This window comes from Chiroxiphia lanceolata, chromosome 1 (genome assembly GCF_009829145.1).
Source record: "Chiroxiphia lanceolata isolate bChiLan1 chromosome 1, bChiLan1.pri, whole genome shotgun sequence".
In the NCBI taxonomy this organism is placed as follows: domain Eukaryota; kingdom Metazoa; phylum Chordata; class Aves; order Passeriformes; family Pipridae; genus Chiroxiphia; species Chiroxiphia lanceolata.
Genome location: NC_045637.1, coordinates 106,499,563 through 106,524,027, shown reverse-complemented (window position 1 = coordinate 106,524,027; position 24,465 = coordinate 106,499,563). Strand labels below are relative to the sequence as shown.

General features: G+C 37.3%; 1 protein-coding gene across 17 annotated transcripts in view; it reads right to left on the bottom strand.

The window, feature by feature from the left end:
• Nucleotides 1-24,465, bottom strand: part of ARPP21 (cAMP regulated phosphoprotein 21) — a 196,569-nt gene that overhangs the window by 84,895 nt on the left and 87,209 nt on the right. For 12 of the 17 annotated variants that reach the window (XM_032703240.1, XM_032703338.1, XM_032703346.1 and 9 more), the window contains 8 exons: nucleotides 20,710-20,878; nucleotides 18,860-19,065; nucleotides 17,978-18,013; nucleotides 16,970-17,059; nucleotides 12,712-12,856; nucleotides 11,396-11,474; nucleotides 10,060-10,119; nucleotides 9,002-9,142 (listed from right to left, as the gene is read on the bottom strand). In XM_032703240.1, the coding sequence (XP_032559131.1) occupies nucleotides 9,002-9,142; nucleotides 10,060-10,119; nucleotides 11,396-11,474; nucleotides 12,712-12,856; nucleotides 16,970-17,059; nucleotides 17,978-18,013; nucleotides 18,860-19,027 (719 nt within the window). In that variant the 5' untranslated portion in view covers nucleotides 19,028-19,065; nucleotides 20,710-20,878. Of the gene's footprint in view, nucleotides 1-9,001; nucleotides 9,143-10,059; nucleotides 10,120-11,395; nucleotides 11,475-12,711; nucleotides 12,857-16,969; nucleotides 17,060-17,977; nucleotides 18,014-18,859; nucleotides 19,066-20,709; nucleotides 20,879-20,963; nucleotides 21,052-22,933; nucleotides 23,013-24,465 lie in introns of those variants that run through there. The other 5 variants (XM_032703320.1, XM_032703329.1, XM_032703295.1 and 2 more) reach the window with 4 other exon arrangements.

The following is a 24,465-nucleotide window of genomic DNA, read 5'->3' as shown; positions in this document are numbered from 1 at the left end:
CCTGAAATTACACCCTTCAAATAGGTTTCATGTATTTAAGGGCTGATGGATGCTAAAATACAGTTTCAAAAAGCTAGAGTGGGAATTTAAATACAGATAATTGTTAAAGCACAGTGCAGTTATATTATCACAACTTAATACTTAAAACCACTCAAAATGGCATTGCAAGCATTTGAAGGTAAATGCCTCATTAACAGATTGCTGCTTTTATCATATGAGTCACTAAGAACTTCTGATATGATGGTAAAAGCACATCAAAAACCTTAAAAAAAAAAATCAACCCAGTACAAGACAGTTCTTCAAGGTGCTGTCTTCTCTGTGGCACGGGGGGAAAAAAACCCTCAAATACCAAATGCTAAATTTTCCCCAGTTTAAGACTATATACTCTTTAATACTTTTTTTCAGAGCAGCAGCTGGACTCTAAACATGTTCTGCATTTATTATTAAACAGGGATGTGGAAAGTCACAAGTTATTTTCACAGGCATTCTCCCCCTCTAATTGGGGTTGACTTCAGCCCCCGACTTCAGTGGGGCTGGCACCAGTAGTGTTTCTTATTACAAAAAACCACAGTGAAGCTGAAGGCTGCAAGATGTACGCTGAATCTTTTCCATGCCAAGTTGTTCTGTGTGTGGACCAAGCAGAGGGCAGAGGGCCAATTCCTGAAGGATTTCAAAGCATACAGTACTTAAAGAACCTGATTCAATGTTGAGGTACCATTGCAAAACTCATGACCCCGATAAGCTTTCCTAAAACTTAATTCCAGAAAACCATCCTGTTTGAAGATATGGATGCAAAAACATAGTACCTCTTGACTCCCTGAGTGTCTGCTTGAGTACAAACTTCAATATTTTGCCCAGTATTTGGGGGCCAGAAGATGGGCTTTGAAAACAGGGGAGAAGCCTACAAGCCAAGCCACGTGCAAATACCACACCTTCTGCTAGATGGGGCAGAAGCATAATGTCCTCTCTTAGGCAGGGACCATTTTAGGAGCTTCAAAGTGTCCTCCTGTGATCAAACCAAGATTATTTCTTTACTGAGGGACCTGCTTACCCTGCTTACTCTCCTCAATTGGATTTAATTCTTGATATTCAGGGTGCCTAAAAAGACTGAACATCTTGCACAGTGCCAATTTATTTCCAGCTAATAGAGCCTCAAAAGCGGTAGCATAGATTATTATGGAATTCATTAATATCTGATTTTAAGGATGGGGCATATTCTGTAAGTGGCTGAAAATTACAGTGTTGCATAACTGCTGCGATCTATTTAAAATTACACTTTTCTATTTCAGATGTTCAAAAATTAACAAGGAACAGAGAGAGAAAAAGGAAGCAAATTCAAGATTTGACGTCTACTGATGAAGGCAAGATGGTTCACTAAAAGCCAATGGGCTAATGAAAAAACTATTATTTCTTGAAATGTCCCATGTATGCACATTAATATCATAACAAATTCTTGTTCTGACTTCTGCTTCACACCCATGAATATTTTTGCCCTCTCCAGCAGGAAGACTCATGGATCAGAAGTCATCCTCTGAACAATCACTGGCCTAAAAAAGAGGGCCTGTTTTTAATAAACTGACAGAAACAGCCTCACAAGGCTACCCTGGAAACAGCAAGAAACAACTGACAAAGGCAAAGATTTTTCAAAACTCATAATACTTTTCATATTTCTATGTGTGCTATTTCCTACATTAAAAATGAGGCATGCAACAGAAGAGCAAAAGGCAATCATAAAACCAGTTTGGACCACATCTAAAATTTACTTGCTCAACTATCAACACCTTATTTCTAAAATGCTCAGATTTAAATACATTTCTTCACTTACTACTGATGTACAGTTACCTCAGAGGAAAGCACAGGAGCTATCTCAGACTTCCAGATCCCTCTCCAGTAATTTGAAAGTATAAATGACCAAACAGCAACTTGATTAATGAGCACTTTCCTACTACAGCTTGAACAAGCACAAGGATTAATTACTTATGCAAGAAAGAGCTTCCCTCAACCAAATTACCTACTTGCTATTCCAAAGCATTCTCTTCCTGGGCAACCTCTCATCTCCCCACACACAGCAGGTGACAATAATCTTCTAGATTTAACAAAACCTACACTATAAAGTGGTGTGATTTTAAAGATTAAAAAGATAAGAAATAGAGAAAAAAAGTACCATAAATGTCTTCTGATTAATGCTTAACTAATATTTCATTACAGTATAGAACAGCTGTAAAAAGCACATGTCCACCTTAATTATAAACAATTTAATTTTAATAAATTACATTAGATGAAAATTTAATATTGGAGCTATTAGAACTGGTTCATTAACCCTAACATCTCATTTAGAGAATAAGTAATTTCTGTGAGTCCAGTATACGGCTTACAATGAAGTAAGAATGAAGCCAGTATTCAAGGGTCAAATTCAGCTCAAGGGTCAAATTCAGCTCAACTTCAAGTGTACCAAGTATTTATGTTTTTCCTTTTGTATCTTTCATGTAAAACAGTCTTATGACTAAAATGGCATAATACTTGCTGAGAAAAAAAGGCTGTCCAAATTCAACTATCATTAAAATTAAGAAAATAAGCATTAAAAAAAAAAAATAAAAGGAAGATTGGGACAAAAAAAAAAGCTCAGTCTCTGCAGGATGAGCATCAAACAGCGAAATAATGAATGTGCACAACCTCAAATAATGCATTTATGGAAAGGTAGCAATTTTATGTCTGATACAAACGTTAGTAGCATAATAGTGAGATATTAATAAAATTTCTACCAGTTATTAGCACATGTACACCCTGAATTACTTCTCCAATCACTATGTGACTGGATAAAAGAAAGGCAATTATTCCATGTGGCTCTCTCCTGTGACAATAAACTGAGGTATTGCAGAGAAAAAGTAGGCTCAGGCCACTGCTGGAGGCAGACATTTCTTGAACTTCAACTGAAAACGTCTAATTCCCTTTAATGCTTTCCTGAAGCATTTTTTGGGAAGTTCTCTCCTACTTCTCGGATGTGAAAGCCTTCCCCAGCTCTGGGCTACAGTTTTGAGTGCAGTGAGAAAGGATAAAAAGGAAGTAAAGGCTAAAACATAAGCATGCCTATCAGGACACTGGGTTCTTAAAACCTAAACATAACTGCTATTGCACTGAAAAACTAATCATGTTCCTAATTTAATCCCAGACTGAAATAAACAGGTTATTTTTGTGTGAAAAAAGTCAAGAAATAAAATCCATGAAAACAAACATAATTTGTTACTTAAATGTTACATTACAATGTGGCTACATAAACTCATAGTTTTTATTATACATTATTCTTTTATTAATGTTCTTACTAAATTATTAGTCGTGTAATGTATTAGTTCATCTTAAACCAGAACAAAACGTCTTGGCCAATTACAGTGTTATTTCTCAGTCAGACAGTTTCTCCATTTTAGTTGCATACATTTACTATGCACCCTTTTATTTCTCTACACATTTGCAACAGACAATGTTGTAACACCAACTGAGCAACAGCGATTGTAAACCAGAGTGAAAGTCTGGATATTTCCAGTTTCTGTTTATTTCTTAATAGCCAAGGAGCAACTATTCTGTAGGGAAGACGAGAAAGAGTTAAATACAACAGGAAAAGAAGGAATGGAGCTGACTCCATAGTCCCTTGAAGGAAACAGTGCAAGAGTTTTCATGCATCATGTGGCTCATAAAAGCAATTCTGCTCTCATGAGATCATTGCTCTGTGTACACATGCGATAATTAAGAATAGCATAAGGTGCTTAAACACAGATGGAATAATACCATGCAGCAAACCATTTGCCAGATAACTATTCTGGTTTACAACAGGGCAGGGAACAAAACTGTTCTTCAGATGCTCTGGCAAATATTGAATTGCTTTGACTGAGGTTTTACAAAAAAGATATTCGTGTTCAGGTATACATTTGTCACTGTTCTCTTATAGCTAAAATGTCCCATCTTTCCCATCAGCAAACAACCGCTTAAAGAAATTAAAGTCATTTAACTGAATACCTTATTCAGTCAAGGGGAAAGGTATACTTTTCTGCATGCTCCAAAGGCTGTAACATTTGGCATCTTAAGGAATTCTTCTTGGCACTTCAGGCCTAGGGTAAAAAAAAAATTCTACAAACTATTCCTCATTGAAATTGCCACGTTCAGTGAATGCCATTTTATTGACATGTTTGTAGGATCCTGTACCAAAGTTCAGATTCTTAAGCTGGTGAAATTGTCACAGCGCACCTCTACTAGCATAGGTGTTATCTACAGCAAGATCAGTCAGTGTATACACAACAGAAACCCAAACAGAACTTTTCTTCTCTGCTTCTGATTCAAACCACCCTTATACAAAGGAGGCAGAATAATACAGATAATGTGTCAAACAAGAAGGCCTTGTAGGTTATTCAAAGTACAACCTGTACATTATGTCTCCTTCTGCTGATACAGTTCATCTCTAGATCATAAGGAACCCCTGTAATACACATAACAGCTTAGCATTGCCTGAAGTTTTTTATGCTCCTCAAAGGCACTAAAACACCTTCCAACAGGGCCAACATTATGTTAAGAGAGTAGGAAGAAAACAAAGTATCACAAGGATTATAACTCACAATGTTCTTGAGGAAAAAAAATTAGAATCGAGGATGTGAGAATTGGTATAAAGTTCCTAATAGGTATGTTACACCCTCAGAACATATGAAAATGTCTAAACACAGCATACATATCATAAGCATCCCACCTGCTCATTCTGATGAGCCCTGCCACTCACACTTACATAAAAAAGTACATGAATGCATGTGTGGGCTGTGGTACAGACTTGCTTGTCACATGGCTGATGACCTCAACCAAATGAAAACCCTTTTCATTTACCAAGTACACCAAATGCACTTCCCCTACATTTCTCCACCTATCTATAGATAATAAAATGAATGAATCTGATTGAACTGATACATCTAACAATATGAACAGTTCTGCAAAAAAAATGAAGTACTTCCAGTTGTTTGATAGGAATTATGAGGAATATACAGAATAGAAGGTGGCACATACAAATTTTTTTGCTCTAAATAGGGATACCCTGTCTAACACATTGCCTCAATTCCAAACTTCTCTTTATATCATATTTCACTGTCTTAAGTTCCCCTTACATTTCTGTATATCTTTAGAAAGATGACAGGCAGATACAGATGACAGACAAATATACATTAGAACAGTGACACAAGAGCATCATCTGAACAAAGCAGATATCTCATTTTAAGTAGTATTTGAGTTCTTTGACTATAAAACCAAAACAACAACAACAAAATTTCCATTTTCTGATCAATTTTTTTCATGTATAGTGCTGAGATTAAGATTTCAAAAATGGAATAATTTAGTTAGGCAGGTCTTTGTAAGACATGAGACCATGAAAACTTATACATATTTTTTTAAGTCATTCTCCTTTTTTTTTTTAACCTACTTTAAATTTCAAAAATTATATGAAAAGATAATTTGTTTTTAAAATCCACTATCTTGTAATAAGTGCTAGAGTACAGAGACTTAACTTGATTAAGGTCAAAAAACACTTTGGTAGTTGAGGTCATCACCGTCTTTTAAAATTTCATTTCATAAAAAAATCTTCAAGACAGTATGACTTGTTCACATTCCAATAAAATTAACAAAAAAAAGGCACCTTAAACTCTTCATTATAGATACTTTTCCGATTGCTAAATTGCCATTATTGTCTGACTGTATTTTTAAGAGAGATCTCACTGAGAGTTCATGAAAGCTACAGTATTGCACTCCCAGAGACTTAAGTCCTAATGAATTTTTACCATCATTTTTCTCCTCTCTGTAAAGCAGCACAGAGAATGACCAGAGAAGTCACAGCCCTCCTTCCAGCTGCAACCTCTTCAATAAGCACTTTCTCAAATCCCAAACCTCCATAAAGTAGGTACTTTACAGGCACAGGTACATAAAAGTGGATACACATTGCCCTAAGACAGCCATTTGATGAAAGGACTGAAATGCCCCCATCTGGTCCATTCACACCCCAGTCTCCTGTTTGACAGACTGTACCGCAGCACCTCTAAGGGAGCATTGGTACCAGATTTTTCCAAACAGCCTTTTCATCCCAAAACCATTAACTCTTTTGACACTTGTACCTCCAAGCACCTGCAAGCAGTGAGCACAGGAGGTCTCTGCTGAACCGAATAAACGCACCTCACTGGCTGGAGCCAGGGAAGAACCCATCCCCTGCAAGCCTAAGCAGAGATGTGACACGAACCCTCACTCAGCCAAAGAAGTATGCCACAAGGTGCTTATTCAAGCCCACGTGGCAACTCTGCAGAATCACATGTTCTTCTCAAACAGGCACACAATCACATAAGTCACAGACAGTACAGAATTTACGAATTCTTGAGTATGCAGGACCATTCTTCCCTCTCCACAGTATGTAGCTAAAGTACTTTAAAAACCACATGCCATAAAGAGATAATTTATTGCCAAAATGCAAATCTTCAGAACATCTGTCTGTGGGGCCTCTCCATAAATTCACATAAAGCTATCACGGCTCAGGCTTACAGTACAGCATAACCACGCTGAACAGTGTTTCAGACGCTCTTCAGATTCTTCAGTATTCTGGATACTGTCCAAGTAGTAATTAATAGAGTCAACACATTCCCGGTATTTGGTGTTGATTCTGAACCACACAAAACTGTCTCCTCTGAGAGTAGTGAAACGCAGAACACATGAAATCACATCAGACTCTTTCAGATGTGGAACTTACACAATATTTGCTGCGGATAATAAAATCTCATCAGCCCTTATTCATGCTAGATAATAACAAGCTATTTTCTGTCAGAGTCAGGGACATTTAAAAAAAAAAAAAACATGCCATCTCCTCCAGTTATGAAAAGAAAGAGCCACTTCTACAAAGCTTTATTTTATGGCAATATCAAAATAATGTAAATAACACACTGGAAGCACCACAAGGCATTATGAGCTTCACATAATCCAGTTACCTACCACCAAATCACTGAAGAGGGAAGAAAACTGCAGCTTCTGTGATGCTTACAAAACAGCTGTACTCATAGTCAACAGAGGGACAAAGCCCTGTGTTTATTTCTGGAAGATCTAGACAGGAATGGTATCAGAACCAATTTTTCTGGCCTCACCTCCAGTTTGCAAGACCGCAGCTGAAAGGGCCATTTGATCCGTTATACCCCTGCAACATTGGGCCCAGTGACCTTGCCCACAAGGATGCCAGTTCATGCCTGGTAAATAGGCTTGCTTGCTCGCTCCCACCACGTATGAAGCCACAGTTTCACCAGAGCACGTGGATAAAGCTTTGACTTTTGAAGAAGGCTTCAGTGTCCTCTCCAGAAGCGCTGTGCAAGCATTTCCAACAGCACTTCCGGTGCTGCCTATCTCTGAGATGATGGGTCACACAACAGAGCAAGGCATTTACAGATATTAATGTGATCGTATTCTATTGTCAAGTCAACCAGCAGAAAGCAACGCTGTGAGGAAAGATCTGTAGCAGTTGGTACGCTACAGCAGTGACACCGATGTGAACTGAAAAGGGAGAACTGTAAAGGGAGAAGAATGCCTAAAAAGCATTCAAATACAACTGAATGTGTTTTGTTTAAGAGGAGACTAAATTTTTCCTTATTTACACCTCAAAACTGAACACCAGTTTGCTGCATACCCAGTTTTTTCTTATTCAAATACAGCCCTTGTGCAAGGGCAGGTATTACCAGACCCTGAGGCTAAGCCTTCTCAGCCTGAGTGTTTTATTGAACTACTGTAATTCTCTTGACTTCTGAAAATCAAATCTTTAAAAACATTAATACCCCAGTGCTGTTTTACAGAATCCCAAGTATCTCAAGGATAGCCCATGAAAAGGATCTAAAATTGCGCATGATCTTAAATTTACTTCATACATATGGAGGATTTTTAGGGCTCAGTGAAATAGCAAATACCAGCGTGTTTGGCTCAGATTTTGATCTTGCAAAATTAGGCAGTCCCTCTACCCTTCTACAGGACAAGCTAATAACATTAAAAAAATACTCTCTGCAACTGGATATAAATAAATCATCTAACTACTGGATATATAAATGAAATAAATATTTTCATTTCTCCTACTAATTGAATACAGGAAGTACACAATTTTCAAACTGGTCTTTCCTGTTCCAATACCAGATACCAAAACTTCATTATTCAGTTGTAATTACTTCCTCTTCATGATGTAGTTTATAGGTAGAGAGTGAGAGGAAGGCTACATTTAATACACATAAGGTACTTGGTAGAAAAAGTGATGCTGATTGGGCAAGGACACATTACTGCACCTTTGCTGAATTAGCCAGGGACCTTTGCTGGCTTTATACAGGTGCATGGAGGAGCACATAATGCATGCCAGCACAAGGTTAACCTGCCAGGAATTTTCCAATACGTTTGAACCATCAGAAGGAATTTAAATTTCACCAAAACACTGTGGTCAAACAGTGAGATTTGAAGAGAAAATATAGTGGAAGCAGAAGGGGATAAGAAAAAAAGGGAATGAATGGTGACAGCTGGTGGAAGGGAACCATATCCTAAATAATCGGGCTGGACAGAAAATGACTCTTGAAGCAGGGAGAGCCACAACAAGGGAAGAGGCAGTCTTCCAAATACGTTTGGGTTATTTAGGAATATAGCCCTATGGTATCAGGTGACATAAAGGAGATTATTTTCATAGCAAAGTGGCAGCACTAAGGAATCAAAAGTAACATTCCAAGATAGTGTGATAAGTTTCTTGCAATAGACCAGTTAGGTTGATTTCTCCTTATATATCCTTATATAACCTCACAATGAGAGCCCTGTCCTCCCCTTCCACCTTAGAAAACAATAAACAGCACTCACTCTTGCTAAAAAAATAAATTAAAATATATATATAAAAAATTACACCACGCAGTTATGGTACAAACCAGCTCTTGTACTGTGAAAGGGAATAAGGAAAAACACATCAGTGTTACACAACAGTAGCAATACTTACATTCTTGTATTGCTGGTCTTGTTGATAATTACAGATTTTCCAGTCTGATCCACATTGTGATCCATTCCAAAGTAAGCTGCCACTCTGTGCACTAGCATCCTCTGATACGAAGACATCTGAGGGAACTTTTTATAGTGATTACTAGGAAAAAAGAAAGCAAAAAGATAGCATTGATAATTACATTTCCCTCTGAGCTATAAATAAATGAAAACAGCAATACATTTGATAATTCAGTGGACAGAAATCTAACTTAAAATTTCTCCATTGCACATTTACATATAAATGTTTGCTACAGGAAGGTTGGAAGGAAAAAAAAAAAAGGAATTAATTTTAAAATTTCTATAAGCGCATTTCCATGTGCTACGTTGAGACAAACAAAGCTCATGCTTCATGGTACCTAGTGAGTATTCTGTGTGTTGGGAGGAACTCATCTGCTGACCCCCCCCCACCCCACACACACACACTCCCTGCTCAACCAAACCTACAGATTTGTTGAGACACTGGCAACAGCTCTGTGCCTTTCTCCCAGAGGTCAGATGCAGGACGATTCTGGAAAGATCTTGTTTGGCAAATACTCTTTTTTTCTCTATTACTGACAAAATGCTTATTTCCCATCAGCATAATTTCTTCCTCTGCGGCTATTCTGACTCTCCATTTTTAAAGCTGCAGAAACATTTTATTATAAAGAGCTACTGATAACAAGAATCCCTCCACCCAAGTTCAGTTTTATTTTCAAATGCATTAGAATAATATAGCACAAAGGAAGAGCCAAGAGATAACACCCTTGATTATTCTCTACACTAAAAGCTTTAATTATATTTTCAGATCTAAATGAGCGGAGCCAGTGCAATTATAACACAATGAAAAGCAAAAGGTTTTCATTTACATCTACCGTATTTTAAGCAATACCACCACGTGTCAGGAAATAAAAGCCTGCTCTTGCAGCGTGCCAGTAACAGTCCTCAGGAGCACTGTGGTCCATATGAGCGAATCCCTCGCACAACTCACATTGCAGCACAAGCACATGACTTAATAACCAAGTGTGGAACTCGACTTACTTGTTGTCACTAATAAAATCAATGATTTCCTGTTCCATTTTCAAGAGTATCATTCTGTCCCTGTCAAAAAGAAACGCAAGGAATTGTACCATCAACTATCAATAGGCATTTTAGAGGAAAAATTAATATATCAGCATTTGAAAGGCTATTTTGCAAGCACTGTCAGTCATCCTGATTAAAAATGAAACGTGCTTTACCCTGGTTCATGTGGAAAAGACTGCAGCCTGCTTTGCTGCAGCTTTGCAGACGTACACGACAGGTTCTGCTCTTCTCTGAGCTCAGCTATGGTCTGAAAGCACTTCCAGCCACAACAGGCTGCAAACAATGTGTTGCATAGAAAGATCTGACTGCTATGGATAGCTTTGGTCCTTTTTCACCCCTTTTTTGATGGAAAATGAGATTTCCAGCTAACCTAGCTCTTTCACAAGAAGAGCTGCTACCCACAGAAATTTTCAACATTTTGCCTGAGACATATCTTCCACGGGGCATTGATTTGCTGCAAGAAGACTGGACATATCCAACCTAGTTAGAGAGTACAACGGAGAACAATGCCCTTGAACAATGGCTCCCAAAAGGCAATGCCACAGTACTTCTCAGTCAAAATGCTCTTGTTTTCAACTGGAAGGTCCCAGATATTCCCTTTTTTCCATGCCCTCCTGCCAAAAACATTCAAAAATTTCCCCAGCGTATTTCACACATTTCTAAGCTTGACAGAGTCCCATCACTCCTTAGTTCTTCTGAACTTTCTCATTTTGCACAAGTAAAGCAATTGAAGGACCTTCCATCATCTATACAAGAGGTTATGCAAGTTCTCCTATAACTGCAGAATTACATGGTACCTATTTAACAGATCCAATTGAAATGAAGGACAAAAATCACAATGTATAAAAATGTTACAGATCCTTCCTTAGATGTTTAGAGGCAAATTTAATGATGAGATGGGCTTGTAGCTCCAAATGACAACTATGGGAATACTGAGAGCAGAATTTGGCACTGTGCACAGGATTTTAATTGTGTGCAGCACAATTAAAGGAAAGCTATTTTATATTCATATAGAAATCTCCAACCATAATAGTTATAATGTATTATTGCAATCACCACATAGAGCTGTACACAAGAAGGTAAGGACCAGATGTTAAGTGAAATTAAGCAATGGGATCAGGGAGTAGAAGTTGATGACTTTTTATAGCATTCCTCTCAGTTAACAGCCTACCTCCTTTACATTTTCCCTCGTAACCATCTCCAGAACAAATAAAACACAGTATACAGTTATGGGAAGTCAAAATCTGCCACCTATAATTGCAGGAATACCAGTTTTAACACAGGAAATACCTACCTGGGGTTATTCTTTAATGTGTTAATGAGAAACTCATGCAAATCTATGCCTGTTGAATCTGTATACTCTTGACTGCAATCTGAAAAATAAAAACAAACACCCTCCCCTCATTTATTTCATTTCAACAGTTACAATTAAGCTATGCTATAAATCAAAATCCATTTTCCAGCAATAATCTGAAAGCACATGCTCCGAAAGTGTTCATTTGGAGTTCAGCCAAGAGGGATCTACATTCTGAAGCATCAAGTGGACATTCATGGTTCCTCTGTACCACTCCACCGAGAACACAGCACCAAAACTAAACATTGAAAGAAACTGCAGGTTATTTAAAAACATGGAAAACCTTCAACCCCATTCAAGACCCTGCCAAGTTCTTCCTTTAAACCACTAAAAAAAATTTTTAAAATGAGGAAAAAAAAGTTCTATTCATCAATGTGTCTTTGTATCCCTTAATAAATATTGTACACAGTAAATGAGGAATCATGCCAGTGGGAATTCTATTTGCATTAACAGACTGAAATCCAATGACGCCTGGGAGTGGGCAGGTAATAGGGATGCGTGACAGTACTCAGAATTAATGTTTCAGCATTATCTCCTGACTCAAAAGTACACACAGATCGTCAGGTTGGCGTGAACTGTGAGAGCTCCACTGGAGCCAAATGACTATTCACACCAGCTGCAGATCCACACTCAGGTAGGCAGTGATTATTTTGAGAGATTACACTGCAACTGTATTCCATGGATTAATAAAAAGATTTAAAAAACAATACCAAATTTAGATACAAGATTTTTCCCGAATAAGTCTTACTAGGTGATAATAGTAGATTGCAATGCAGGTTGAATGCCAAGGATGGATTTCCTTACAGCATTTAAGATAAATACTCCATGAGAGAGGAGCAGTAGTAAAGAGGATTACTCTCTACTGCCTACACTGCACAAGGTACATGCCAATATATTATCATTAATCTGGAAAAAAAACCATATTAGTGTCCTACACTTACTATATAATCACATACATATTTATATATTTATGTTTTTATACCAATATGGTTAAGTATTCAAAAGATTGCTTTTACATTAATGAAAACTAATAACATCTAATATCAAACCTCAGTTTGGAAGGTTTCTTCACTCTCAAAGCCTGATGTTTGTATGAAAAAGGCTCTCATGCACATACATTTCAGGTTCTGAATTTTCTCAATATGAAAACACTCCTACTTATATATTTATACACAAATAAATAAATACATGCTTGTAAAAACATATGATCCTTTCTACAACAGTAATCATAATAATTTAAATATTTTTAAGTTCACCTTTTGATAACATTCTGATCTTGTTTTTTTCACTGTTTTTATCTTTATTTTTATCCTTCTCTTTTTCTTTCTCGGAGTCATCTTTATTATATTTATCTTCTTCTTGCAAGCTAGGAAAACTGGAAAGCTGTAGTTGGATTGATTCCTGTTGGGAAAAAAAAGATAGATAAATTATGGGCCAGATTCAGTAAGCTTCCAATGGCTTCCAATCTGCAGATATTGGCATTAAACTATGTGTAGCTAGAAAAGTTGAAGCCAGATACATTTCTTTCCTATTTGAAAAATTGAGGTTTTTAGCCAGGAGAGTAACGACATCTTAGAGGCCAAATTCTACTAGCAAGTAGGTATTTTTTCTCTAATATCTGAATACTATAAAATGTTAGTCTACCTATATTAAGGGCACTAAATTATGCTCCACTTCAGTAATACTCACTTAAGAGTTATTAGAACAATGAAATACATTTTATATGGGCTTTCTTAATTAATTTTGTAATTTAATACTACACGTGTTAATTGATGATCAATGATGGATATCTGAAAAATATCACTTCTTCCCCTCTCTAGAAAACCTAGAGTTTCATATGAACAGTTTTGCACATGTAAGTGCAGTATCAGCTAGACTGAGCCTTCTGGGTCTGATAGTTGAAGAGTGCCAGTAAATTATATACTCAGTTGTATACAAGAGGACATAGTAACTAATCAGGTACTTTACACTTAAAGACATATGGAGATGTGCCTTTAGCAAAAGGGGTGAAATGTGCACTGTGGTCTTTCAAGTACGTCATAGTAAGTGAACTTCTTTAAGGCATCACGAGTTTTATCCTCAAAAAGTCAGTATTTCAGAGACTATGAGTCCCTTTGAAGGCATGCTTCAGGTTTTAAAAGTTAATTAAAACTGAGAATTCAAGCTGGTTTGCATTTTCTGATTTTCCTTAAAGAACTTGTTTTTCCCTGCTTACAATATTACTTTATACCAGTTTTGTTTTAACAAAACCCAAATTGTTTTCTTTTGAAGTTACCACGGCACAATCTACATATTTCAAGAAATCTTAAACTGGTTGGACAAAATTGAAGGAAGCATACTTCTGTGTTTTATTCTTTTAAAGAAAAACAAAAGTGCTCAGAGTAATACTATATGATTAAGTAGTGTAAAAAAAGCACGTTTGAAGTAAGCTGTCACAAAACTCCCTGGTAAAGTGGTTTTCTTTAATAGAAGAGAGTGCTGCATGCCTGATAATTTTTTGGCATTATGTTAATAAAAACCTATATCACCAGTACTGGAGAAAACTGGAGTTTCTTGAATGGTAGTAAATTCCCTTCCTTCACAATTTTTCAAAGTATACTAGCATACCAAAAGAGTAATAGAAAACATTAAAGTAAGGGGTGGTCTTTTAAACAACCAGACCATTATGAATTCAAAAAATGCTTCCAGTAATTATTACAAATTTTACGTTTCTGAATTCTTTAAAGAACTACAAATCAGCCATCACAATACATGTAAGACAAGCTCCTAACAGAACGAGATATCAGCATAAACATGCCACAGTAAGACAGAAATTGGTAACTTCTCAGTTGAATCATTATTGACTTTTTGTGAAGTTTGAATGTTGCACAAAAGACTTGAGATGAAAAGCATTGTAAAAGAGAAACAAAACCCTGGACCCAAAATTTAACCTGACCTACCATCCTTAGTCCCTACTTCTGTTAGTTTTGGCTGACAGTATTAGCCAGAAATTGAGCCTACAGAGGGAAGGAGTGGGATTCCTGGTCATTTGAGGTAAGGCTTCATAGAAAAATGTTTCCTAACCTGCCCAGTTGTGCTCAGAAGACTATCACTATGCCTACTTTCTTTCACTTCAAATGGCAGTTCAATTTCTCTTCAAACAACAAACTTTGGATCAACCACTGCTAAATGACCCCAAAGGATAACTCTTGATTCCAGGCATTGCCAGAAGCAGAGTGACTGTGCTGCTAGCTTTTCAACAGGAGAAAAATGTAACTGGCCATGCTGTTCCCAGGATATTAATCCTAAGCTTCACAGTGGTTCTTAAAAATGCACATATGAAAATGATGGACTTTACAATCATATGAACACAGCACACGTATGAACATACGGTAGATACTGTTTTACATGTAACGTAATAGTGATGTATCCGCACTAGAAGAAACACACAAAAGGGCTGTAGAGTCGTGAAAGCAAGCTACTGTATATTTTCTTAGATTTTTTATTGATTTTTCTCAATAGTAAAATACAATGTTAATAAATACATTGATACAAGTATAGAGAACAACAAAATAAATAATCAAATTGCAATAATACACTTCTTGGTCAATAGTATAACATTAAAGGCAACATTTCTTTTAAGTAAGGACACAGCGAACCATCAGGTAAGCATTCAAGATCAAGTAATACAGGTAAACAATTTTTTTCCCTATACAGGAAAATGAAGGCAAGTATCCAAATATAAATACAAACATCAAGTCTGCAGTACAATCCATACTCAGTAGTTCTGGCAATGTACCGTACATTCTCTGGTAATTAATTCCCTGTGGTTTGTAAACCATTAAGATAAAATAATAATTTAAAAATTTTAAAAAAATAATTCCAAACCAAAAAATAAAAGCTATTTCTCCTCTAACGTGAAAGCAAAGGAATTTGGTTGGCATAAAACTTCCTGTATCCTTCAGCCAGCCCAAGGAGGAATCTGCAGGTCCAGCTTTCCATGGCAAAGCTGAGCCACATTCATTAGTAAAAGGTCAGTGAGAGTAAAAGGGCAATTCCTATCAAATTAATTACACCAAGTCAATTGTGTCTTTAGGAAACAGATGCTAGGGTCAAGGGAGACATTTCATCTCCCATAAATATTTTAAGACAGTCAAAGAAATCTTTGCCACAGCTGGTCAGGTAAGAGCAGAGGCTGTGTGTAACAGGAACGCCTTCTCTGCCTGGTGTAAGGATAGGGATTTTGCCTCAACACCTGCCAGTCTCTCTGACATTTAATACAGGTCCTGTGCAGTACATTATAAACTACCAGCAATGCTTAATACAATCTCTTTATATTGTTCTCCTTTTCATTCTCCATTAAACAATAGAAAATACAAATAAAATCAGAACAAAAGCCACGCATTTTGAGTAACGCAAGTCAAGCAGAAAGCATCCTACCTACAACAGAACAACTGATAAAATAACCTGCTCATCTACTGCATAAGCATCATTGTAGAGCAGCAGAACATGTAGATGTCCCGCTGCTAAACAATTTGGTTTTTGGTCTTTCAAAAAAATTAAAAAAATAGAAAAACCTCTCCTTACTTATGAGCTAAGAGGAGAGAAAGATTTGTTTCATTTCAAGTCAATAGAGGAAACAGTGAGAAAGTACACTTAAATGTCTTTTTTTTTTTTTTTTTGTGCTAAGCTCACAAGAAGCCACTTGCTCAAGCTCTCTTGATAGCCAGTCTCAACTGTACATAAACATCTCATAAATTATAGGCAGTATTCATGATATTTTCGGTTTAGGTTAGTTGGGATTTTTTAAGCCTTGCTCTCACTAGGCAAGCAAAGAGGAGTAACTGAGGCTTAACTTTTGCTTTTTGCAGTACTTTTTGAAGTTAGTCTACAAAGACTGCCACCAGTGTTATTGTCCAAGGTGAGGGGTGCAGAGGACAGAACTCTACCAGCTGCTGGGAATACAACACTACCAGTACAGATAAACTCAAATACACACTTTTTGATAGAGGACAATTTACATTAAGAGTTTAGAAAACGAATGCCACTCAGTAGGAAGCATCCTTGGCTCTATCAAGGTATTTTAGAGAGCAAAGGACATTTGAATTTTATGTGAAGGGGCACACTGATATGAACTGGAGTCTTAGAGGAACCAGAAACCAGAGCATATTCATAACTGTATTTGGTGTAGCCTCGAAAGAGATAGCCTTAGAGACAAGAACATATTAATATTCTTTTTGATTGTTACTATTTTTTAAAAATTTTAATATCTGAATACTTTTGAATTCTTTTCCATTTGCTGAAATTTTCAGGGGGTCTGGAAAAAAAAGCAAACAACACCCTGTGATATAGTATAAAACTAATATTTCAAAATAAAGTTCACGCTAAACCAGACAACTCCATAAAAACATGTTCATTGTTGGATGTAATTTTTCCCCCAAGAAAGACATTGTTAAATGCCCAATTAAATAACACAACCATGCAACTGAAGATGGAGGTCAACCATGCAGCTAACAGCAATGATTGCAAATGTACCTGATTATCATGAAGATTTTCTCCTCCCTGACGAGGGGACGACTCCTCACACACAGCAAGACTCCGGACAAGTTTTCCTTTAGCTCCTGACTGAATAAGAGACAGAGAAAACAAAACAGAAAGCACTACTACTGACCCCAAGTCACATAATCTGCCCAAATATCTGCCTAAATATCCCAAATAGCAACTAACCACCCTGTCAGCAAAAATGTATCTGCCTTCAATGTGGACAGAAGAGGATTTTAAGCAGCGAGCCATTTGCCACAGGGAAGGTGAAAGGTTTCTTTTTTCCTTTTAATCATTTCTGCTACAGTTCACTCACTTCCACCAAAAACTGTAATAGCAAAGAAGGGATAATCCAATACTGAAGGTAATTTAACATAAACTCAAAGGTTCCTTTTGTCATTTGGTTTGGGTTTGTTTGTTTGTTTTGGTTTTTTTTGAGGGTCCCTCCCTTTCCTCTAGTAGTACTATATCCAAGGAACACGGACAATAAAATGTGCAGCTGTTATGGATCTGCACTTGAAAAATTAAAAGAAGTTTTTAGGGTTTCATTTGTTCCTAGAAGTTCCTTCCCATCCCTGCCCCCACCCTCTCCCCCCCTTAGGGAACTCAACAATCTCTGCTTCCTTCTGTCAAGATTAGTCCACTAAAATGGACTTAAAATTCTTAAAATTTAGAAACATTAATTACTAAAGCAAAAGGAATGTACCTTTTCCTTCTCCAGTGGTGCACAGAAGCACACATGCTGTCTAACACAAGCACACAGCAAGCCCAGCAGCATAAAGGTATGATGGATAAAGGGCAGTCTGACACATTATATTTAGAGGCAGTTGTCTGTCTTTGTGCAACAAGAATATGGGGTAAGGGGCAGAAAAAAACCCCACAACATAAACAAAAAACCAATCACCACACAAGAAAGGCTACCATTTCAATTGCAGGCAGACATTTTATTGAAATTCTTCATCCTGTTGTGGCATGCAACTCCAAACAGAGATAGACCCTTACCTTGGATCTCTTTTTCTGCTGATTTGCACCTCGTTTCTGGGTATAGCAAAAAAAGAGAAGCAGTTATCACTTCAGTGGAAAATGGGCATGACAAGAGCATTACCAACATATAGACTCAATCACTTCTAAATGACGTTTTAAATCAGTTTCTGACTGCAAAAGCAACTTCCTCAAACCCTGTCTGTAAAGCAGGGAAAATCAAGAATCATCTCTGCTCATTATTATTCATTTTATGAACAGGTATAAACAAGAAAAAATACACTGCACAGTGTTCTGCTATTTTGGATATAACAACAAGGTAAGAAAAGGTATACTTAAGTAAATATTCCCCCTCTCCAAATTCCTCTTATACTGTAGAGTTCCCCTTTATTTTTATATTTCATTGAGCAAAAAGGATTAAAGCCCCCTCATCTGATAAAGGCTTCTTATCAAATTACCTTCTTAGGTTTTGCATAACAACTTTTTGTTGGCAGTAACACCTACAAACCAAACCACATATTAAGTAGTTATTCATTAGTATTATCTGTAAATTCATGAGATTAAGGTAGTTTTCTAAATCCTAACAAGGTAAAACAGTCAAATATTTCACCAAGTTTTAACACAGATGTCTAGAATTAAACTTCTCAGAAAAAGTAATAGCAGGGGCAGCAGCCTAAAGAGCTTGAAAAGTATAATAAATAACAGCATTTTATAGCAAAAAAAAAAAAAGAATCCAAAATAAAAACAAATAAATAAATAATTTCAAAAGGAAAAATAGAAACGGTCTCAAAATCATAAGAGAAAAAATAAGGGAAGTGTAGCCAATGAAAGAAATCGCAGAAATGGAAAAGCAACGGTATCACATTGATATTTTAACATGCCCATTCACTATTCCTGTCCTACCTGCAGCTCTGTCTTGGAATCGCTGAGCTTCTCCTCCTTCTCCTCTACTTCTGAGCTTTCAGATTTACTAAGAATACAGTTGTCTGGATTGGCTTCGGAGATCGCAGTCTCCTGCTCTTTTGCAGTTTCCTCTGCTGTCTCCTGGTTCAATTTACCTTGCTCAGACATTCTTCCAGACAGAAATTAAAATAACAAGATTTGGTGACCTGAAAGGTCATGTTATCACGACACAAATACACACACACAAAAAAAAAAAACCACAGGGGGTGAATTTTTTTTTTATTTCCCAGTTGCATTTCCTTTATAAAAAAACTAAAATGTGCATTTCAGGAGTGGAAAACACTATGTACGTCCCAGCTGAAGAGACGCACTGAGTCCATAATATTGTGTAACAGCAGAATTGTGCCAGGTTAAGCAAGCAGATCTCCAATTAAACAGTCTTTGTGCAGAGGAGATATAAGGTAAGGTGCTGTGACTACCCAGCCCAGCCCCAGGACTGCCAAGGTGCAGGCAGGGAGACTGAGGCACTCTGCTACAGAGCTCAGTGGCACTAAGCAGGAAGGACCCATTCAGACTTCTAGGTGTATGGCATCTCAGTGCTCCCCTCCCCTAATCTTTTTTCCATTTTTTTTCTTTAATAAAAGATAATAGCCAAACAAATACAAATAAAAACCAAGCGTTGAGCAACAACACTTTTTAGCACTCAAACATGAGTTTTATGCATAGCAGAAGCCATGGTGCTCATTACCACTTTAAATATATATATATATATATATATATAATTTAAGAGCTAATTATTCAAGATAAATATGAAATCTAAATTTGGCTATAAAGTTCCCAGGGTCAACATTTTCAGGGATCAAACCAACAGCTCCATTATTAAAACCCTAATCCTCTTCCCAAACTCCATATCATTCTCCAGTACTATGAAAATCCTACAGGAAGCTCTTGGCAGGTACTTCTAATGAAGATATCTTAACCGAACCTAACTCTCAGCTCACAACAGGTTGTTGTACAGAAGCTTTAAAGGCTTTTCAAAGTTAAAGCCTATTATTTTCTCTCTCTTTTTCTCTCTCTCTCTCTCCCCCCCACCTCTCTCTTGAAGCCTCTCCCACTGATCAATTGTCAAATCAGACTCATGAATAATTTAGCTTTTCTTTCTCCGTCCATTTGGCTTAAGAAGCATCTTCAGGAAAAACAACTGTGGATGAAAAACGGAGTTATTTCAGAAAGGGTCTTTTGCAACACCTTGCCATTTCTCAACAATGAAACAGCGGCTATTAAGCAAAACCACACTTTGCCATGTTTTTTTTTACAGTATGAAATTAAACATTCAACAGATCTGGTATCACTTACCTTTACTTTTTTTTAAGCTACGTTTTAAATGAAAAAAAACTAAGACATACTTTTTCCAGTTTTTGCTTTTGTTTTCACACTATAGGCAAATAAAATTTCCTATATAATCTCCCTGTTTAAGAAGGACTGTGGATTCACAAGAAATGAAGCCACATGGTTCACAAACAAACTGACTGGAATCTGAAACTCACAAATTAGCTCACAGTACAGCAAGTCAAGCTTCAAGGTATTCACCTTCCTTCCACCACTCTCCCCAAGAGGGCTGATGATACTGGCTATTCTACAGTTACAACTGAAACTTGAACCACTTAATGAAAATTCAGAACACAATGTGTGACAAGACCTTTAACTGGGCTGTTAAATAATCCTAATTTGTTAAGATTTTCATCAAGAAATGCACACACTCTTCATGAACTTGCAGCTCATTTACACGCTTACACAGTGCTCAGAAAAACAACTACAGTCACATGAGCTGCACGAAAGAAGCCATTTACCTGAAAAACTGCTATAATTCCCACTGTCTTTCTAGTGTCTTCTGTTGCTCTTTGCTGGTTAAGTCCACACAAATTATCAACGACAACGTGAGTCCCATGTCCCCATTAACAGTTCAGAGGGCCAATCTCCATTCTGGTCCTTCAGAGAGCTTGACGCACCATAGTCAACCTGGAAAAGACGAAAAGTAAATAACAACATCGGTAATGATCATGGCACAAGGTAAGGATGCAATAGATAGGACCAGCTTTCTAACACTAATGACCAGCTTCAAGCAAATCACATTCACAGCTTGATCCAGCTCCACCTGTCTCAAAACTGCCTGCTTCTTCTCTAATGAAGGCTAGAGCCGGCTGTTCAAGTCATAACAGCTCCTACGCAGGGAGCTAAAATTAACAATTGCATTATGCGCTGAAGATTACTCATTTCAATTTTAACCTTTTTTAGTGAATTCCAGCACTTTTCATTAAAAAAAAGGCATATATACATATTTATATATAAGCTCATCTGTTTGCTTCAACAGAAATCAATGAGAGTATGAGGAAAAATGATTTTCCTACTCTTTAACTATGGCTTCTGATCCAATTAAAATTTCAGTAGTCAAACACTATTGGAAAAGAAGCTAGATGGGTACTTTTAGAGAGTGACCTGCTTTACCAGGGTAGTGAATAGAGATGTTCATTTAATAAGCTAAATAAAAGCTGAAATGATCCAGAGTGGGAGGAGGAGAAGGAAAAAATCCTATTCTTTGAACAACAGCCACCAGAAAAACTTTCATTTGAGGCACTGTGTGAGAAGGGAAAAGCAGACCTCCAGGTTACGGCTTGGAAAATAAACCTAAAGAGAGTTGCCTCAGCCATGCAATTTATGCTGTTCATCAAGATTGTGTTTGCCAGCTGAATAGCTGATTTAACAGAAAACGAGCATTTTAGGATGAGTCGGATTGATTTACAAGCCATGGCCACGTGCTGAACTATCTTGATACAACAGGCACCTCTTCTCAAGGCTTGCATGTGAGTCACAGTTGAAGCAATCAGTGCAGGCACACAAAAACAGCAAATACGAAGCACGAATCATTCTATTCAGGGGGAGGGGAGATGGGGAGAAAAATAGACAACAATAAAATCAAAAAACCTGAAAATCGTCTCACGTTGTTAGACTCCCTGTTTCTGCGGTATGTTTTACACTGTGCATGACTGCAATTGCTGTACAGCATGTGCACTGGAACTCACCATGTGAAAAGAGTTGGATTTGATGTGCCCGAAATGGAATTTAGCTTTTCAAAAAAAATCAAGTCCTGCACTCTCTGGGAGCTCCGGTGCACAGTGGAGACCAGTAGGCAGTTCTGTAAATTACTACTGCCATCCTGCAAATTTATATACATAACAATATTTATTTTTCTCAAACCACTTAATAATTTGTACAGAGTCACAAAAAATAAGTCTTCCCGCTAGCTTTTTGGTATTTCTTGCAGGACTTTTTTTGAAATTTTAGCTTATTACAAACACAAGATCACAATGGGAATGGAGGAACAACATGGAAAACTATGCCCAAGCACTCAAGCCCATGCAAAAATATTTCATGGAGACAATGCTCAGAGAGCAAAGAGTGAATAAACCACTGACTGAATATCCTTTCCTCATAACCATCTTCTATCACATTACCAAAAGAGAAAGGGGTGAAAAAAGAAAAATCAATCAAAGCCAATCATAAACATAAAACCCTAAGGAAGTAGGGTACATTAAAGTTTCGCCTGGAAAACAGTCAGCCAGGGAATAGACCATTGCAATCAAAACCCTCCAAAACAGAGAGAGATATCTGTACCAAAATCAGGACACACACACAAAAAAAAAAAAAAATTCAGTGTGACCATGTATTGTGAATTAACTATTCATAAAACAAACAAACAGAGCAAAACCAACCAACCAACCAATCCGACCAAAGGTATCATACACAGCAAGCACGGAGATCTGCCAAGACTTGGTCTTGTGCCACAGATGCTCAACATCATTTTATCATGCTTTACCAAACACATATTTCTTCATAAAATGAGTTCCCCATATTGTTACATTTAAGGTCTCTGAAGCCAACATCATTTTTCATTGGCAATGTACAAGAAGATCATAGAATCCTAAATTAAAACAACAAAAGTTATCCATAAATTTTCCCAAGAATACATAAGCAAGTGGAAAATAATCTTATAACGTGCAGCTACTACCCTCAAACCTGCAATGACAGTCTCTTAGGATGATTTTTTAAAGAAATCCCTCCTTATTATCTTCTGGGAAATAAAAAGAAGAGAAGAAGTGAGACATAGCAGTCAAATCGAGCTCTCCACCTTCCCTTAATATAGATTTCCTCCTCCTACATTAGGTAATTTACAAGTGATGACTAATCATTTACATACTACAATACGTAAAATACACTTCTGGTTGTTTGGGTGGGTTTTTAAAGGGACTCGGGTTTCTATAAAATATTTCTGGGCGAGTATAAATAGCAAAAAGGAATCAGACAGAAAATAGCCTTTAAAAATGAGACATTTATGTTTCCAGAATATCTGGTTATTCGGTGATGAATGCACTTTTTACTATTGTCAGTGCTGCAGTGACAGCACTGCTACGGAAAAACACACTGGATTATTCTTTTCCTTGCGCATCAACAGAAACGTCAGTGATGATTTGACTGACAAAACCTTCAGTACCGAAGTGACGCAAAAGGCTGAACAAATGCACTTCTGTTTTTGATCCTCAGGTAGAAACCACAAAGCTTGTTGCTAGGCAAAAAACACTTTCTTGATTTGCAAGCGAACAAAATTCCGTAGGGGTGGTGGGATCGTAGAAGAGGTCCACAGAGCTTGAAGCAAAATTTCAGCCCCTAATTCCTTAAGCAACTTGAGTATTGCCCATGGCAATGCAACAGAAAATACAGGGGCCCACCAAGTCATCTGTAGGTCCACTTTAATGGAAATATAAGCACCAGTTGCTCAGCATACACTGTGGGATGGAAATGCTGATTTCTTTCTTAAATTGATTTCTTTTCAACAGGATTTTCATTTTAGAAGCTGAAAGTACTACTGAGCTTGAGCAAATACAGTCAGAGCTCAAAGAGAAAGGGATGGAAGAAGGCGTGTATGGTCACATACATTCATACAACACATACCACGCAGATTCCAAGAAAAGTCTGTGGGAAGGAATACATTTCATTTAATGCAAGAGTTTAAAGACTATAGTCAGAAAAAAAGCTGTCAAAAAAGCAAAGAACAGAAAAACAAGCAAAGACATCAGAAAGCCCTATGCAATGAGCATCTGAGAGCTGACCATCAACTGAAATTAAAGAGAGACGTCTGATAAAACCCTTAGAGCCCACCACAGGTGAGCAAGCCCTTTCTGTATTATATAATAAATGTTTTATGTTCTCATAGGTATCACAGGCTGAAGCAGACATTTCAAGATCATTATGCTCCCAGGATCAACACGTCCTCTCTCAAGGAGGAGACGAGCAAGCTTTAAGGCCAAAGAGCATAATCTTCACTGAGAGCAGGCAGGACTGAGCCCTGACAGAATGAAATCCAAGGGTCTTTCTTCAAACAAATCTGCTAAGCATAGAGGTAAAAGCCGTTTCAACCTGAATGGATCCTGTTACTGAAAACTGGCTGATGCAGGCCATATCCACACACCAGGATCCTTCTCATGCCATAGTGATTCTCCACTTTCATGAATGGTTTGCAGGTAAGACCCCACGAGCTGGAAGCAGAGCTG